At 48.9% G+C, this 13,548-nt stretch overlaps 1 protein-coding gene across 1 annotated transcript in view; it reads right to left on the reverse strand.

Moving 5' to 3' along the window:
* The window catches only part of FBXL13 (F-box and leucine rich repeat protein 13), a 1,108,093-nt gene that overhangs the window by 108,004 nt on the left and 986,541 nt on the right, over positions 1-13,548 (reverse strand). The window contains exon 20 of the mRNA XM_069229683.1: positions 1,435-1,598. Within this exon, the coding sequence (XP_069085784.1) occupies positions 1,435-1,598 (164 nt within the window). The remainder of the gene's footprint in view (positions 1-1,434; positions 1,599-13,548) is intronic.

The raw sequence follows: 13,548 nt of genomic DNA on the forward strand, positions 1-13,548 counted from the left end.
TCTCTTATTTAAACATTATATTTTTATGTAGACAATTCCCCAAATATTGTAAAGCTAATGGGGTGTCTGACACACAGCTGACCAACTTTTTAACTGCCACTCCACTGTCCAACAATAGATGAGTTCTAACTTTAAACTTAACGAAGACAAGACCGAAATGTTTCACCTTATGAAATCATCACCTGTCTGGGGTCTTCCTTTCTGGCCTACTGTTCTGGACCGTATGCTGTCTCCTGTACCTAGTATACAAAACCTAGACATTACCTTGAACTTTTTTTACTTTGAGCAGATCTCAACAGTGGTAAAGCTTTGTCTTTCTTAACTTTCTAAAAAGCTTTCTTTCCCTCACAAGATTCAGATACCGAACGCTTTTGTGGCATCGCGACTGGATTACTGCAACCCTATCTACCATGATCTGCTGACATACCAGATCGGCGGGTTGCAGTTATGCTGCAAGGCTAGCCATTGGCCTGTGTCCTAGAGATCATATCTCACCAGCTCTGGCCTAACTGCACTGCTGTCTGTAAAATAGCAAAATCAATGTCCCTGGTGTATAAAGCAATGTTTACTCCCTACCAATGTCCATTGCACCAGTGATTTTGGTGGTACTGTCCCAAAAGGCTGCTGAGGTCTGAAAATAAATCTTGCTTGGACATTTCCAGGTTTAAGCAAAACATGGTTGGCAGTAGGGCTTTTTTCACAGTAGCAGCTGCCATCAAGTTGAATTCCCTGAAGTTGTACCTTCAAGAATCTAATTTACCTAAGATTCAGAAACTGTTGAAAACCTGGCTGTTTCAACCCATTTAAGTAGAAGCATACTTTTTCTAACATTTTGGTGCTTTTCTTTACTGGAAGGGGTGAAAACCTGAGTTTATCAGCGCCAATAAACTCAGTATTGGCTCTACGTTGCGATGTATAATTTCAAAACCTAACGTAACCTGACCTCTGTCACCTTCCTTAAGAGGATCCTTAGCTATATAATGAGGGGATATATAGGTGTTGAAAAATGGTGGAATGAATGTTTAAAACTTTACTAACAGATAGTGGGTGATATAATGCTTTAATTATATGATTGTTTCAGAAGATGCGAGTTGCCAGCTATTTAAAATACTTAATTGTTGCAATACAAAAGTTTACAAATATGTAAATCATACTCTAGCTCTCGTTGCATTTGTTTATTCCACAACAAACCCTGTGCCTAATTAGAAGTGCAAACGTTTTCTTTAGAAAACCTATTTTAATCCCTGTCATGCGAAACAACGGTATTAATTCCATATATAGACCTGTCAGTACAAATACGATTGTGAATCTAAAATTTATTTTCCAAGGCCGCAAATGAATAAGTTATGTTCAAACATCTGTATGTATTCACATACAGATGTTTGAACATTTGAAAACGCTGGACGTTATGTGGTGAAACTATGAAACACTTACTTGGTAATACTTCTGCAATACAGCATCTTTAGAATCCGGAGTTGTTTGCAGCTCTTGCGAACATACTTCAGTGCTCGGTCACTGAGGTGTACACATCCAGAGATGTCCAAGACATGGAGGTAGCGGCAGACACTTGTCAAGTACTGGATACTTATATCCGTCATCTGCAGAAAGAGTAGATGAGGCTGTGAGTAGAACCTGTACAGTGGCATGCAGTACATGCTCACAAACATGTCACCCGGGCAACGGGGTTCTGTTTGTTACCTGCATTGAAGTAAACCAAGTGAAAGTCTCAATCTAACATTCCCCTTTACCAGAAAAGATTGGGTGACTTGGCATTCATCACTAGAATTTTAATTTGATTAATACACGTGACCGTATAGGACACTAAACGTAAAGGGTGTATGGAGCAAGTGTGCAGCCAGACCTAACCTTTGAAATGTTAAACATTTTTTTCATGTTGAGGGTTCTTTAGAATTCCTGTGTTTAAAACGATGTGTCCTTGCCTTTCTTTTCCTGATCCTATGCGAAGTCAATGTGGCCACACTGATACGGGGAATGCTCGTGTCAAGGGTCAGATAGTGCAGACAACTGCAACCAGTTGGTTCTGTGTCTCAATTTCGAACTATAGCTGGGAGTTCTTCAAATGTTAATAGAATACATTATGTGGGAGAAACATGCTCATAGAGGTGCCTGATCCATTTTTTGGCGGTGACTGTATATTCGCTACACTTACCCTTTAGCACAGGGCCAAAGGCTGCCCTCTCTGTTACTCCTTAGGAACTTAGAAAACGCCTTAGCATTCAATGACCAATTTGGGCCTCTTCAATATTAACCTGTGTCCTAGCATAGTGCATTAATAATCTTTACTAGGTGGCACTTTATACTACACATGCCATTTTTAAGACCCACAAATAACAGCTGTTACTATTACCTAATTTCTCAGAAGCATGGAACACGTTGATGGGTTTCAAACTTGTGACCTGCTGATAACCACAGTGAGATTAATTAAGTCCCCATGAGTAACTCTTTATTCCTGAAATAGCTCCTGTACCTGATTCAACAAGAATCTAATTTATCTAATGTAGGACGTTGGCTCTGTATGCACTATTTCAAAGTAAGGAATAGTATGCACAGAATCCAAGGGTTCCCCTTAGAGGTAAGATAGTGGCAAGAAGAGATAATTCTAATGCTCTATTTTGTGGTAGTGTGGTCGAGCAGTAGGCTTATCAAAGGAGTAGTGTTAAGCATTTGTTGTACATACACAGGCAATAAATGAGGAACACACACTCAGAGACAATTCCAGGCCAATAGGTTTTCGTATAGAAAAATATGTTTTCTTAGTTTATTTTAAGAACCACAGGTTCAAGATTTACATGTAATACTTCAAATGAAAGGTATTTCAGGTAGGTACTTTAGGAACTTTGAATTAGCAAAATAGCATATACAGTTTTCACATAAATGACATATAGCTATTTTAAAACTAGACACTGTGCAATTTTCAACAGTTCCAGGGGGGAGTAAGAGTTAGTTAGTTTTTGCAGGTGAGTAAACCACCTACGGGGTTCAAGTTTGGGTCCAAGGTAGCCCACCGTTGGGGGTTCAGAGCAACCCCAAAGTTACCACACCAGCAGCTCAGGGCCGGTCAGGTGCAGAGGTCAAAGTGGTGCCCAAAACGCATAGGCTTCAAATAGGCCGGTTCCAGTCTGCCAGCAGGTAAGTACCCGCGTCTTTCGGAGGGCAGACCAGGGGGATTTGTAGGGCACCGGGGGGGACACAAGTCCACACAGAAAGTACACCCTCAGCGGCACGGGGGCGGCCGGGTACAGTGTGCAAACAAGTGTCGGGTTTCAACAGAAAGCAATGGGAGACCAAGGGGTCTCTTCAGCGATGCAGGCAGGCACGTGGGGGCTCCTCGGGGTAGCCACCACCTGGGCAAGGGAGAGGGCTACCTGGGGGTCGCTCCTGCACTGGAGGTCGGATCCTTCAGGTCCTGGGGGCTGCGAATGCAGTGCCTTTACCAGGTGTCGGGTCTTTGAAGCAAGCAGTCGCGGTCAGGGGGAGCCTCAGGATTCCCTCTGCAGGCATCGCTGTGGGGGCTCAGGGTGGTCAACTCTGGCTACTCACGGTCTCGCAGTCGCTGGGGAGTCCTCCCTGAAGTGATTGTTCTCCTCAAGTCGAGCCGGGGGCGTCGGGTGCAGAGTGCCAAGTCTCACGCTTCCGGCGGGAAACGCGTGTTGTTTCAAAGTTGCTTCTTTGTTGCAAAGTTGCAGTCTTTGGTGAACAGAACCGCTGTCCTCGGGAGTTCTTGGTCCTTCTAGATGCAGGGCAGTCCTCTTAGGCTTCAGAGTCGCTGGTCCCTGTGGAAAGCGTCGCTGGAGCAGTGTCTTTAGAAGTGGGGAGACAGGCCGGTAGAGCTGGGGCCAAAGCAGTTGGTGTCTCCGTCTTCTCTGCAGGGTTTTTCAGCTTAGCAGTCCTCTTCTTCTTAGGTTGCAGGAATCTGAGTTCCTAGGTTCTGGGGAGCCCCTAAATACTCGATTTAGGGGTGTGTTTAGGTCTGGGGGTTAGTAGCCAATGGCTACTAGCCCTGAGGGTGGCTACACCCTCTTTGAGGGGAGGGGGGCACATCCCTAATCCTATTGGGGGAATCCTCCATCTGCAAGATGGAGGATTTCTAAAAGTCGGAGTCACCTCAGCTCAGGACACCTTAGGGGCTGTCCTGACTGGCCAGTGACTCCTCCTTGTTTTTCTCATTATCTCCTCCGGTCTTGCTGCCAAAAATGGGGCCGTGGCCGGAGGGGGTGGGCAACTCCACTAGCTGGAGTGCCCTGGGGTGCTGTAACAAAGGGGGTGAGCCTTTGAGGCTCACCGCCAGGTGTTACAGTTCCTGCAGGGGGAGGTGATAATCATCTCCACCCAGTACAGGCTTTGTTACTAGCCACAGAGTGACAAAGGCACTCTCCCCATGTGGCCAGCAACATGTCTGGTGTGTGGCAGGCTGCTAAAACTAGTCAGCCTACACGGATAGTCGGTTAAGGTTTCAGGGGGCACCTCTAAGGTGCCCTCTGGGGTGTATGTTACAATAAAATGTACACTGGCATCAGTGTGCATTTATTGTACTGAGAAGTTTGATACCAAACTTCACAGTTTTCAGTGTAGCCATTATGGTGCTGTGGAGTTCGTGCATGACAGACTCCCAGACCATATACTCTTATGGCTACCCTCCACTTACAATGACTAAGGTTTTGCTTAGACACTGTAGGGGCATAGTGCTCATGCACCTATGCCCTCACCTATGGTATAGTGCACCCTGCCTTAGGGCTGTAAGGCCTGCTAGAGGGGTGACTTATCCATACCTGTAGGCAGTGTGAGGTTGGCATGGCACCCTGAGGGGAGTGCCATGTCGACTTAGTCGTTGTATCCCCACTAGCACACACAAGCTGGCAAGCAGTGTGTCTGTGCTGAGTGAGGGGTCCCCAGGGTGGCATAAGACATGCTGCAGTCCCTAGAGACCTTCCCTGGCATCAGGGCCCTTGGTACCAGGGGTACCAGTTACAAGGGACTTACCTGGATGCCAGGGTGTGCCAATTGTGAAAACAAAAGTACAGGTTAGGGAAAGAACACTGGTGCTGGGGCCTGGTTAGCAGGCCTCAGCACACTTTCAAATCAAAACTTAGCATTAGCAAAGGCAAAAAGTCAGGGGGTAACCATGCCAAGGAGGCATTTCCTTACACCTTAGATTCGGGCAAAGCACCTGTTGGATCTCATGTTTAGGTCTTGCATACAGTTAGCTATCTGTTTTCAAAGACCAACGTCTACAATTTTAAAAAAAGAGAGAAATTTTGGTTAGCCCGGTTCTCGTGACTGGATACTTTTCCTGTCTATGTTAGGTCCCTCCTCCTTTTCCCATGGTCCCCTCATTATTTTTTGTTTGTTTCACTCATAGAGCATATTTTCTTTATCATCATTTTGATTGACTGACTTGTATCTTTACAATGCTTATGGAAGTGGACTACTTTTTCATTCTGTTTTAGAACCCCAGTGGAGTGCATCACTTTCCCCCCCTCTCTCTGTCATCTCACTACCACTCTCAAATATCAAGTCCATTGCTCCCCCACCTGTCTCTGCTTCATTTGTACTTCTTTAATTTTTCTTTTATTTGCATGTGAGAGGCATAGATACAAAATGTACAAATGACTTACCTTCGGTAACAAAAAATCTGGTAGAGACATATTCTAGTTGCAGATTCCTTACCTTAGAATTTCACCCAGGTGTCAGACTGGATCCGGAGATTTTTCTTTGAGCAATACCCTTGCGCGTTAGTAGGTGGCATTGGTTGACTCGGCGGGCGTCGTTGGCGTCATAGTCGCCGTGATGACGTCGGGAGTAGTACATAGACGCCACCCTCGCGCAGCGATGTCAGTTTCTTTTAACGACTTTCCACACCAAAGCGCAGAGCCGCTAAGAACACTGAGATTGGTGGCCCAGAGCTAAAGACCTGAAAGGGGGAACCCTGTCCCTAGAAATCAGTTTGCAAGCGGGGAGGATGGGTGGGAGGTAAGGAATCTGCAACTAGAATATGTCTCTACCAGATATTTCGTTACAGAAGGTAAGTAACTTGTACATCTGATAGAGACTTCTAGTTGCAGATTCCTTACCTTAGAATAGATACCCAAGCAATGCCATCCTCAGTGGTGGGCTGCGAACCAAGATCATACTAGGAAGTCCTGCAGGACCGAACGACCAAAGTTGCCGTCATGACTGACTTGACTGTCCAGACAGCAGTGCTTAGCAAACGTGTGCAGGGACTCCCACGTAGCTGCGTGGCAGATATCCAGGACAGGAACTCTGCGTGCTAACGCAGTGGAAGCATCAGTTGTTCTGGTGGAATTAGCACGCAAGCCTTCAGGAGGTTGTTTCTTGGCCAAAGCGTAGCACATTTTGATGCAAAGAAGCACCCATTTAGAGATGGGACGCTTTTGCACCGCCTTTCATTTTTTCACACCCACATATCCAATGAAGAGTTGATCGTCCACCCGGAAATCTTTAGTAGGATTGAGGTAGAACGCCAACGCTCTTTTTGGGTCCAGACAGTGGAGTCTCTCCTCCTCATGGGAAGGATGTGAGGGTGCGTAGAAAGTAGGCAGAGTGATGGGCTGGCCTACATGAAAGGGTGTAACCACCTTAGGAAGGAAGGAAGCCTTAGTGCGCAACACTACTTTGTTAGGGTTCAGACAAGAATAGAGGTTTTCAGGAAAGGGCCTGAAGCTCATTCATGCGAGCAGAGGTGATAGCAACAAGAAAGACAGTTTTGAAGGTGAGGAGCTGCGAGGGACAATTATGCATTGGCTTAAAGGGAGTCCACACCAAATAAGTAAGGACAACATTAAGGTCCCACTGAGGCTTGATAAATGGATTGGGAGCAAATACATGGGTGAGTCCTTTGAGGATTCTACTCACAATAGGAGATTTAAAGAGAGAGCGCTGATCAGGTAGCCTAAGAAAGGCCGAAATGGTAGATAAATGCCCTTCAAGGGTGCCTAAAACAGAGCCCTGCTGGGCCAAAGAAAGAATGAACAGAAGAACCTCGGACAGAGGGGCAGAAAGGGGATCAACAGATTTTTTAGTACACCATGCCACAAACTTATTCCAACGACAGGCGTATACAGTTTTGGTTGATGGACGCCTGGCTGCCAAGATAACATCACAGACTTCAGGTGGAAGTGCAAAAGCCGTCAACTGTTGCCGCTCAATCTCCAAGAATGAAGGCGGAGGTTGGAAAGGTTCGGGTGAAGAACCGTACCCTGTTGCTGCAACAGAAAATCTGCCTAAGATGCAGTCTGAGTGGAGGATCGATGGACATGCTCAAGAGCTCTGGATACCATACCCTCCATGCCCATTCCGGAGCCACCAATACGACTTGGGCCCGGTCGTTCTTGATTTTCTTGAGAACTTTGGGCAGAAGAGGTATACGCGGAAAGGAGGCTGGAATCCCACTTGAGATGAAAAGTGTCTCAGAGCGAGTGCCGTCTTGGAAACTCCAACGCGCAAAACAGCTGATATTGCGCGTTCTCTGCGGAGGCAAACAGATCTAACCAAGGCTCTCCCCACTGCTGAAAGAGACCTTGTGCCACATCCGGATGGAGATGCCATTCGTGATCGGATGTGTATCGATGGCTGAGTTCGTCTGCTCTGGCGTTGAGGGAACCCGCCAGATGTTGACCCATCAGGGTAATGCCCTGATGTTCCAGCCATGTCTAGAGGCGTAGTGCCTCCTGACAAAGGGTCCAGGACCCTTCTTCGCCCTGTTTGTTGCAGTACCACATGGCAGTAGTATTGTCCGTGAACACCTGCACCACTTTCCCTTTGAGAGAGGAAAGGAATGCTTTCAAAGCAAGCCTGGTCGCCCGGAGCTCCAGAAGATTGATATGAAGCCCAGACTCCACTGAGACCAGAGTCCCCTGATCTCCGTCTCTCCCATGTGGCCGCCCCAACCCAGAAGTGATGCACCTATAGAGAGATCTGGTTGGGGAAGGTAGAGGGATCCGCTGTGGACCCAATGTGGATTCAAAAGCCACCACTGCAGGTCTTTCGCAGTCCCCTCCGAGATCTGGACCATGTCAGAGGGATTCCCCTGATGCTGCACCCACTGGAACTTCAGATCCCACTGCAGAGCCTGCATATGCCATCTGACGTGTGTTACTAGTAGGATGCAGGAGGCCATGAGTCCCAGCAGCCTCAGAGTCAGTCTCACCAAAACGCAAGACCGAGGCTGAAAGATCGGAATCATAGCCTGAATGTCTTGGACTCGCTTTTCGTGAGGATAAGCCCGAAACTGCACTGTGTCCAGAGCAGCTCTGATCAAAGGGGGCGTCTGAGAGGGAGTCAGGTGTGGCTTTGGCATTTTTATAGTGAACCCCAGCTTGTGCAGCAGGTTCGCCGTAGCCTAAAGGTGGGAGACGACTTTCTGGGGCGAGTCCGCCTTCAACAGCCAGTCGTCGAGGTGCGCTGGTAAGGCCGAAGGGGAGCATGGTAAACTGAAAGTGCTTGTGATGTACCACGAATCGTAGGTCTGTGGGCAGGCAGGATGGGGATGGGGAAATGAGCATCCTGCAAGTACAACGCTACCATCCAGTATCCTAGGTCCAAGGCAGACAGAACCTGAGCCAGTGTGAGCATTTTAAATTTCTCCTTCTTGAAGAAGCAGTTTTGGTCCGGAAGGTCTAGGATAGGACGTAAGCCTTTGTCCATTTTTGATATCAGAAATCCATCTCTGGATCTCCATCCGACCCCTGCCCACACCACATCTACAACAAAGCCGACAACATCATCGCCCCCCACCTCCGGGACGTCATCAACGCATCTCTCACCTCCGCCACCTTCCCAGAGAGCTGGAAACACGCAGAGCTCAACGCCCTCTTAAAGAAACCTACAGCAGACCCCACCGAACTCAAAAACTTCCGGCCAATCTCTCTCCTGCCGTTCCCCGCCAAGGTGATTGAGAAAATCGTCAACGCCCAACTCACCACCGCCCTGGAAGCCAACGACTCCCTCGACCCCACACAGTTCGGCTTCAGAGCTAACCACAGCACCGAAACCGCCCTCATCGCAGCCACGGATGACATCAGATCCTTGACCGACAAGGGAGAAACCGTGGCCCTCATACTCCTGGACCTCTCTGCGGCCTTCGACACTGTCTGCCACCGTAACCTAATACGCCGCCTCAGCAACGCCGGCATCAGAGGCAAGGCCCTGGAATGGATCATCTCCTTCCTCTCCGGAAGAACCCAGAGACTCCGCCTCCCCCCTTCAGATCTACAGCCACGGAGATCATCTGCGGCGTACCCCAAGGATCCTCCCTCAGCCCCACTCTCAACGTCTAAATGACCCCCCTAGCAAACATCGCACGCAAACACGGACTCGACCTCATATCCTATGCCGACGACACCCAGCTCATCTTATCCCTCACCAACAACCCCACCTCAGCAAGGACCAGACTACACGACGGTATGAAGGAAGTAGCGAACTGGATGACAGACAGCCGGCTGAAACTGAACACAGAGAAAACGGAGGTCCTCATCCTCGGCCCTACTCCCACCGCCTGGGACGACTCCTGGTGGCCTCCCGCCCTAGGCAGCACTCCCCAGCCCACCAACCACGCACGCAACCTCGGCTTCATCCTGGACTCATCCCTCTCCATGACCAGACAGGTCAACTCAGTGACCTCAGCATGCTTCAACACCCTCCGCATGCTCCGCAAGATCTTCTGCTGGATCCCCATCGACACCAGGAAGACCGTCACCCACGCCCTCGTCACCAGCCGCTTGGACTACGGGAACACTCTGTACGCCGGTATCACCAACAAGCTGCAGAAGAAACTTCAACGGATCCAGAACGCGGCTGCACGACTCATCCTGGACATACCCCGCCACCACCACATCTCCGGACACCTGAAGAAACTCCACTGGCTCCCAGTCAACAAGAGGATCACCTTCAGACTCCTCACCCACGCACACAAAGCATTGCACAACCTCAGACCCAAACTCATCAACAACCGCGTCTCCTTCTACACTCCTCCGCGCACGCTACGCTCGACTGGACAAGCCCTGGCAGCCGTCCCCCGCATCCGCAAAGCCACCGCCGGAGGAAGATCCTTCTCTTTCATGGCAGCAAAGACCTGGAACTCTGTGCCCAGCCACCTTCGCTCCATACCTGATCACCTCTCCTTCAGAAGGCAGCTCAAGACCTGGCTCTTTGAGCACTGACCCCCCCCCCCAGCGCCTTGAGACCCTTAATGGGTGAGTAGCGCGCTTTATAAATGCGAATGATTGATTGATTGATTGATAGAAAGTAGCGGGAATAACAACCATGACATACTTCTGGCATAGGGACCTTTTCTATAGCTCCCTTGGCCAAGAGAGCTGCGACTTCCTGGCAGAGAAGTGCCAAATGATCCTCTGGAAGATGTCTGAAGGATAAAAGCATGGTTGGGGGAGCAGATTCGAAAGAGAGGGAGTAGCCCTTTCAAACTATCTGCGTCCCCGGCCACCCAGAGGCTGAAAAGCATGAGTGGCACGGTGGCTGGGTGGAGGATGCGACAGGGAACCCCTTCCGTGGCCACGAAAGGGGCAAAAAGCGGACTGTAATGGGGCGCGGGGCAGAGGAAAGACCAAGGGACTGAGCCGTAGCCCGGGAATCCTTGAATCTCTCCAAGGCCGAGTCCGCTTTGTCTCCGAAGAGACGTGAGCCAACAAAGGGCATGTCCATGAGTGACTGTTGGCCATCTCCAGAAAAAAACAGAAGTACGCAACCAGGCGTGGCGTCGTAAGGCCACCGTCGTAGAAACCGATCTGCCCAGAGAGTCGGTCGTGTCCACCCCACAATGGATTGTGAACTTTGCTGCATCTCTCCCATCGTTCACAGCTTGGGAGACGATAGCAGGGGCCTCCTCCGGTATCTGCGACAGGACTTGCGCAACCGCATCCCACAAAGAGTGGGTATAGCGGCCCAAAAGGCATCCGGTGTTCACAGACAGCAGCGCAAGACTGGAGGGAGAAAATTACTTCTTGCCAAACTGTTCCAGCCTTTTGGATTCCCTATCCGGGGGTGGGGAAGGGAATGAGCCTGAAGAAGAGGAAGTCTGGATAATAAGACTCTCAGGTGTGGGGTGTTGGGACAGGAATTTAGGGTCGTTTGGATCGGGCAGAAGGCGGCATGCAATAGTCCTATTCACAGGAGCCTCTGAGTTGGGTTTGGACTAGGTACCCAAAAGGACATTGGTGAGGGCTTCATTAAACGGCAAAAGGGGTTCTGAAGTAGAAGCCCCAGGCTGAAGCACCTCTGTCAGGAGATTAGACCTGACCTCAATAGTGGGAAGCCCGAGACCAAGGACCTCAGCTGCCCTACTGACCACCATACCATAAGTTGCTCCCTCTGCTGTAGCCACGGTAGGAGGAGACAGCATGCCAGTGTCAGGAGAAGTATCCAGACCACTGGCTTCACCCAATTCCTGAGCCCAGTCCATAGAAGGGTCATCCTGGTATTCATGAGGGTCCAGGGACCCCTCCAATCCTTCCCCATAGTCGTACCCATAAGAAAAAGGGTCCAAATCCGACCTGGGACGAATAGGCCCCATCATAGTTGAAGGCGGGGTCGCCCGATGCTGCTCCGACTCCGAGTCGTTGGGGACAAGAATTGGATCGACATCGATAGTGGGAACTACCGACATTGGGAGCATCGACAATCGACCTGTGCGCGGATCCGGAGGTGACCTCGGTAGCTCGAGCCGCCGGAGTGGAACCCGAAGGCCCCTCAGCCAAACCCCTTGGGCCCGAAGGCGCCATATCGGGGTCGGACAGCACAAATTTGAGGCGCATGGTCTCATAAAACTCTAAGCTGGGCGGGGGTAGCTCCGGCTCTGGGAAACTCGGGGAAGCACGGAGCCGACCCAGACGCAGGCTCCGAGGATGGAGGCCTTGTGCGTGGGCGCTCCTCCCGCGTTGCGTCGGCCGAGCGACGGGGCAAAGTCAGAGAGCGATGGGACTTCTTCGACTTCTTCTTCTTACCTTGATTCGAGTATTTGGAAGAAGACGAGTGGTGATGACTCAGCGACCGATCTCGAGACCTTCCTCTCGAGTGAGACCGGGACCTACGCAGAGTCGAGTGCCGGGCCGCAAGGAGCTTTAGGGACTGCTCCCTTAAAGCCTTTGGGTGCATGGCCTGGCACTTGGAGCGTGACTTCGGGTCGTGGTCTCGCTTGAGACACCATAGACAAAACGGATAAGAATCCATCACCGACATCGTACAATGACAGTCCTCGCACGGCTTGAAACCGTTCTTCGAGGACATCCTCGACGCATCAAACTTCACACAAAAACTCAACAAAACGGTCAAATTCGGTCAAAAAAATAGACCAGGGTAGCTCTTCTTTGGATCAGCGCGTGGCGCTGAAAGAAAAGAACTGATGTCACTGCGTGAGGGCGGCGTCTATGTACTACTCCTGACGTCATCACGGCGACTACGACGCTAACGACGCCACCTACCGACGCGCAAGGGTATTACTTGAAGAAAAATCTCCAGATCCAGTCTGACGCCTGGGGTAAATTCTAAGGTAAGGAATCTGCAACTAGAAGTCTCTATCAGATAACTACATGCTGTAGTTATTTAAAACCATTGGAAAATCAGTAATACAGACATAATTGATTGAGATTAGCTACTTTAAATTAAACTAAAACATGCAGTTGGCGGATACATTTTTTTATGTCAATAATAGAGTTGACCAGGAGAATTTCAGCGATTAATTTCTCCAACTTAGTTTCAAACCCAATGGCTCATCCCGAATAAAAGCCATCCATGTTGTGCATCTGACCTGTGAATGTGGGGCCAAAAAAAGCTCGTAATCTGACTGATGCAGTTTTTGTGAACTAAAAAAAAAACTGGCCAGCTGCCTATCTGAGATGTTAAAACATTCTTTCACCATCTTAGAACAGGTTCTAACCTCTAATTTGTGAAAGAGAGGGAGTAATAAAGTGGCCTGTTATTTTAAGCTAGGGCAGCAGAGTAAAATATGAGCGAGAGTTTCAATTTTATACTTGCAAAGCCTGATTGTGTAATAGGTGCTTTCCCATTTTTGTTTTATTTTTTCAATAATGCAGTGGGCAAAACCGTAGTATTGTACTTTTTACAGTTCATTGATAGACCCTCTATTAGATATGGTTGCATGCATCTTTGGGTGTATGAGACTAGTAAAGTATTAAACTGCTTTATTGTTTGGCATGCTTTAATATCCATTTAAAACAAGGAAACTCATTTGTGTGCTTACAATACCTTTAAAGTGTGACAAAGGTGGGGAGATTCGAAGACCTCATGTATCTGCAAAATGTCAAACAAGCGATAGTGGTAGGGTGCCTTAGATTGCGTGTTGACCGCTTTCCGGTTTCAGACATTTGGAATTTAGTGTGCTCTGCTTTTCATTTTTGCAACTTTGGCAAAATGTTGTGATGCTTGCTGTGAAGTTTGGTTGGTCAGATTACACTTCAACCAAATTTGTGCCTATGATGTAGAAGAGGGGAGGCCGAAGAGATGTCTGAACAAACTGCATTGGGCTGTATCCAG

Source organism: Pleurodeles waltl, chromosome 4_1 (genome assembly GCF_031143425.1).
Source record: "Pleurodeles waltl isolate 20211129_DDA chromosome 4_1, aPleWal1.hap1.20221129, whole genome shotgun sequence".
NCBI lineage: Eukaryota > Metazoa > Chordata > Amphibia > Caudata > Salamandridae > Pleurodeles > Pleurodeles waltl.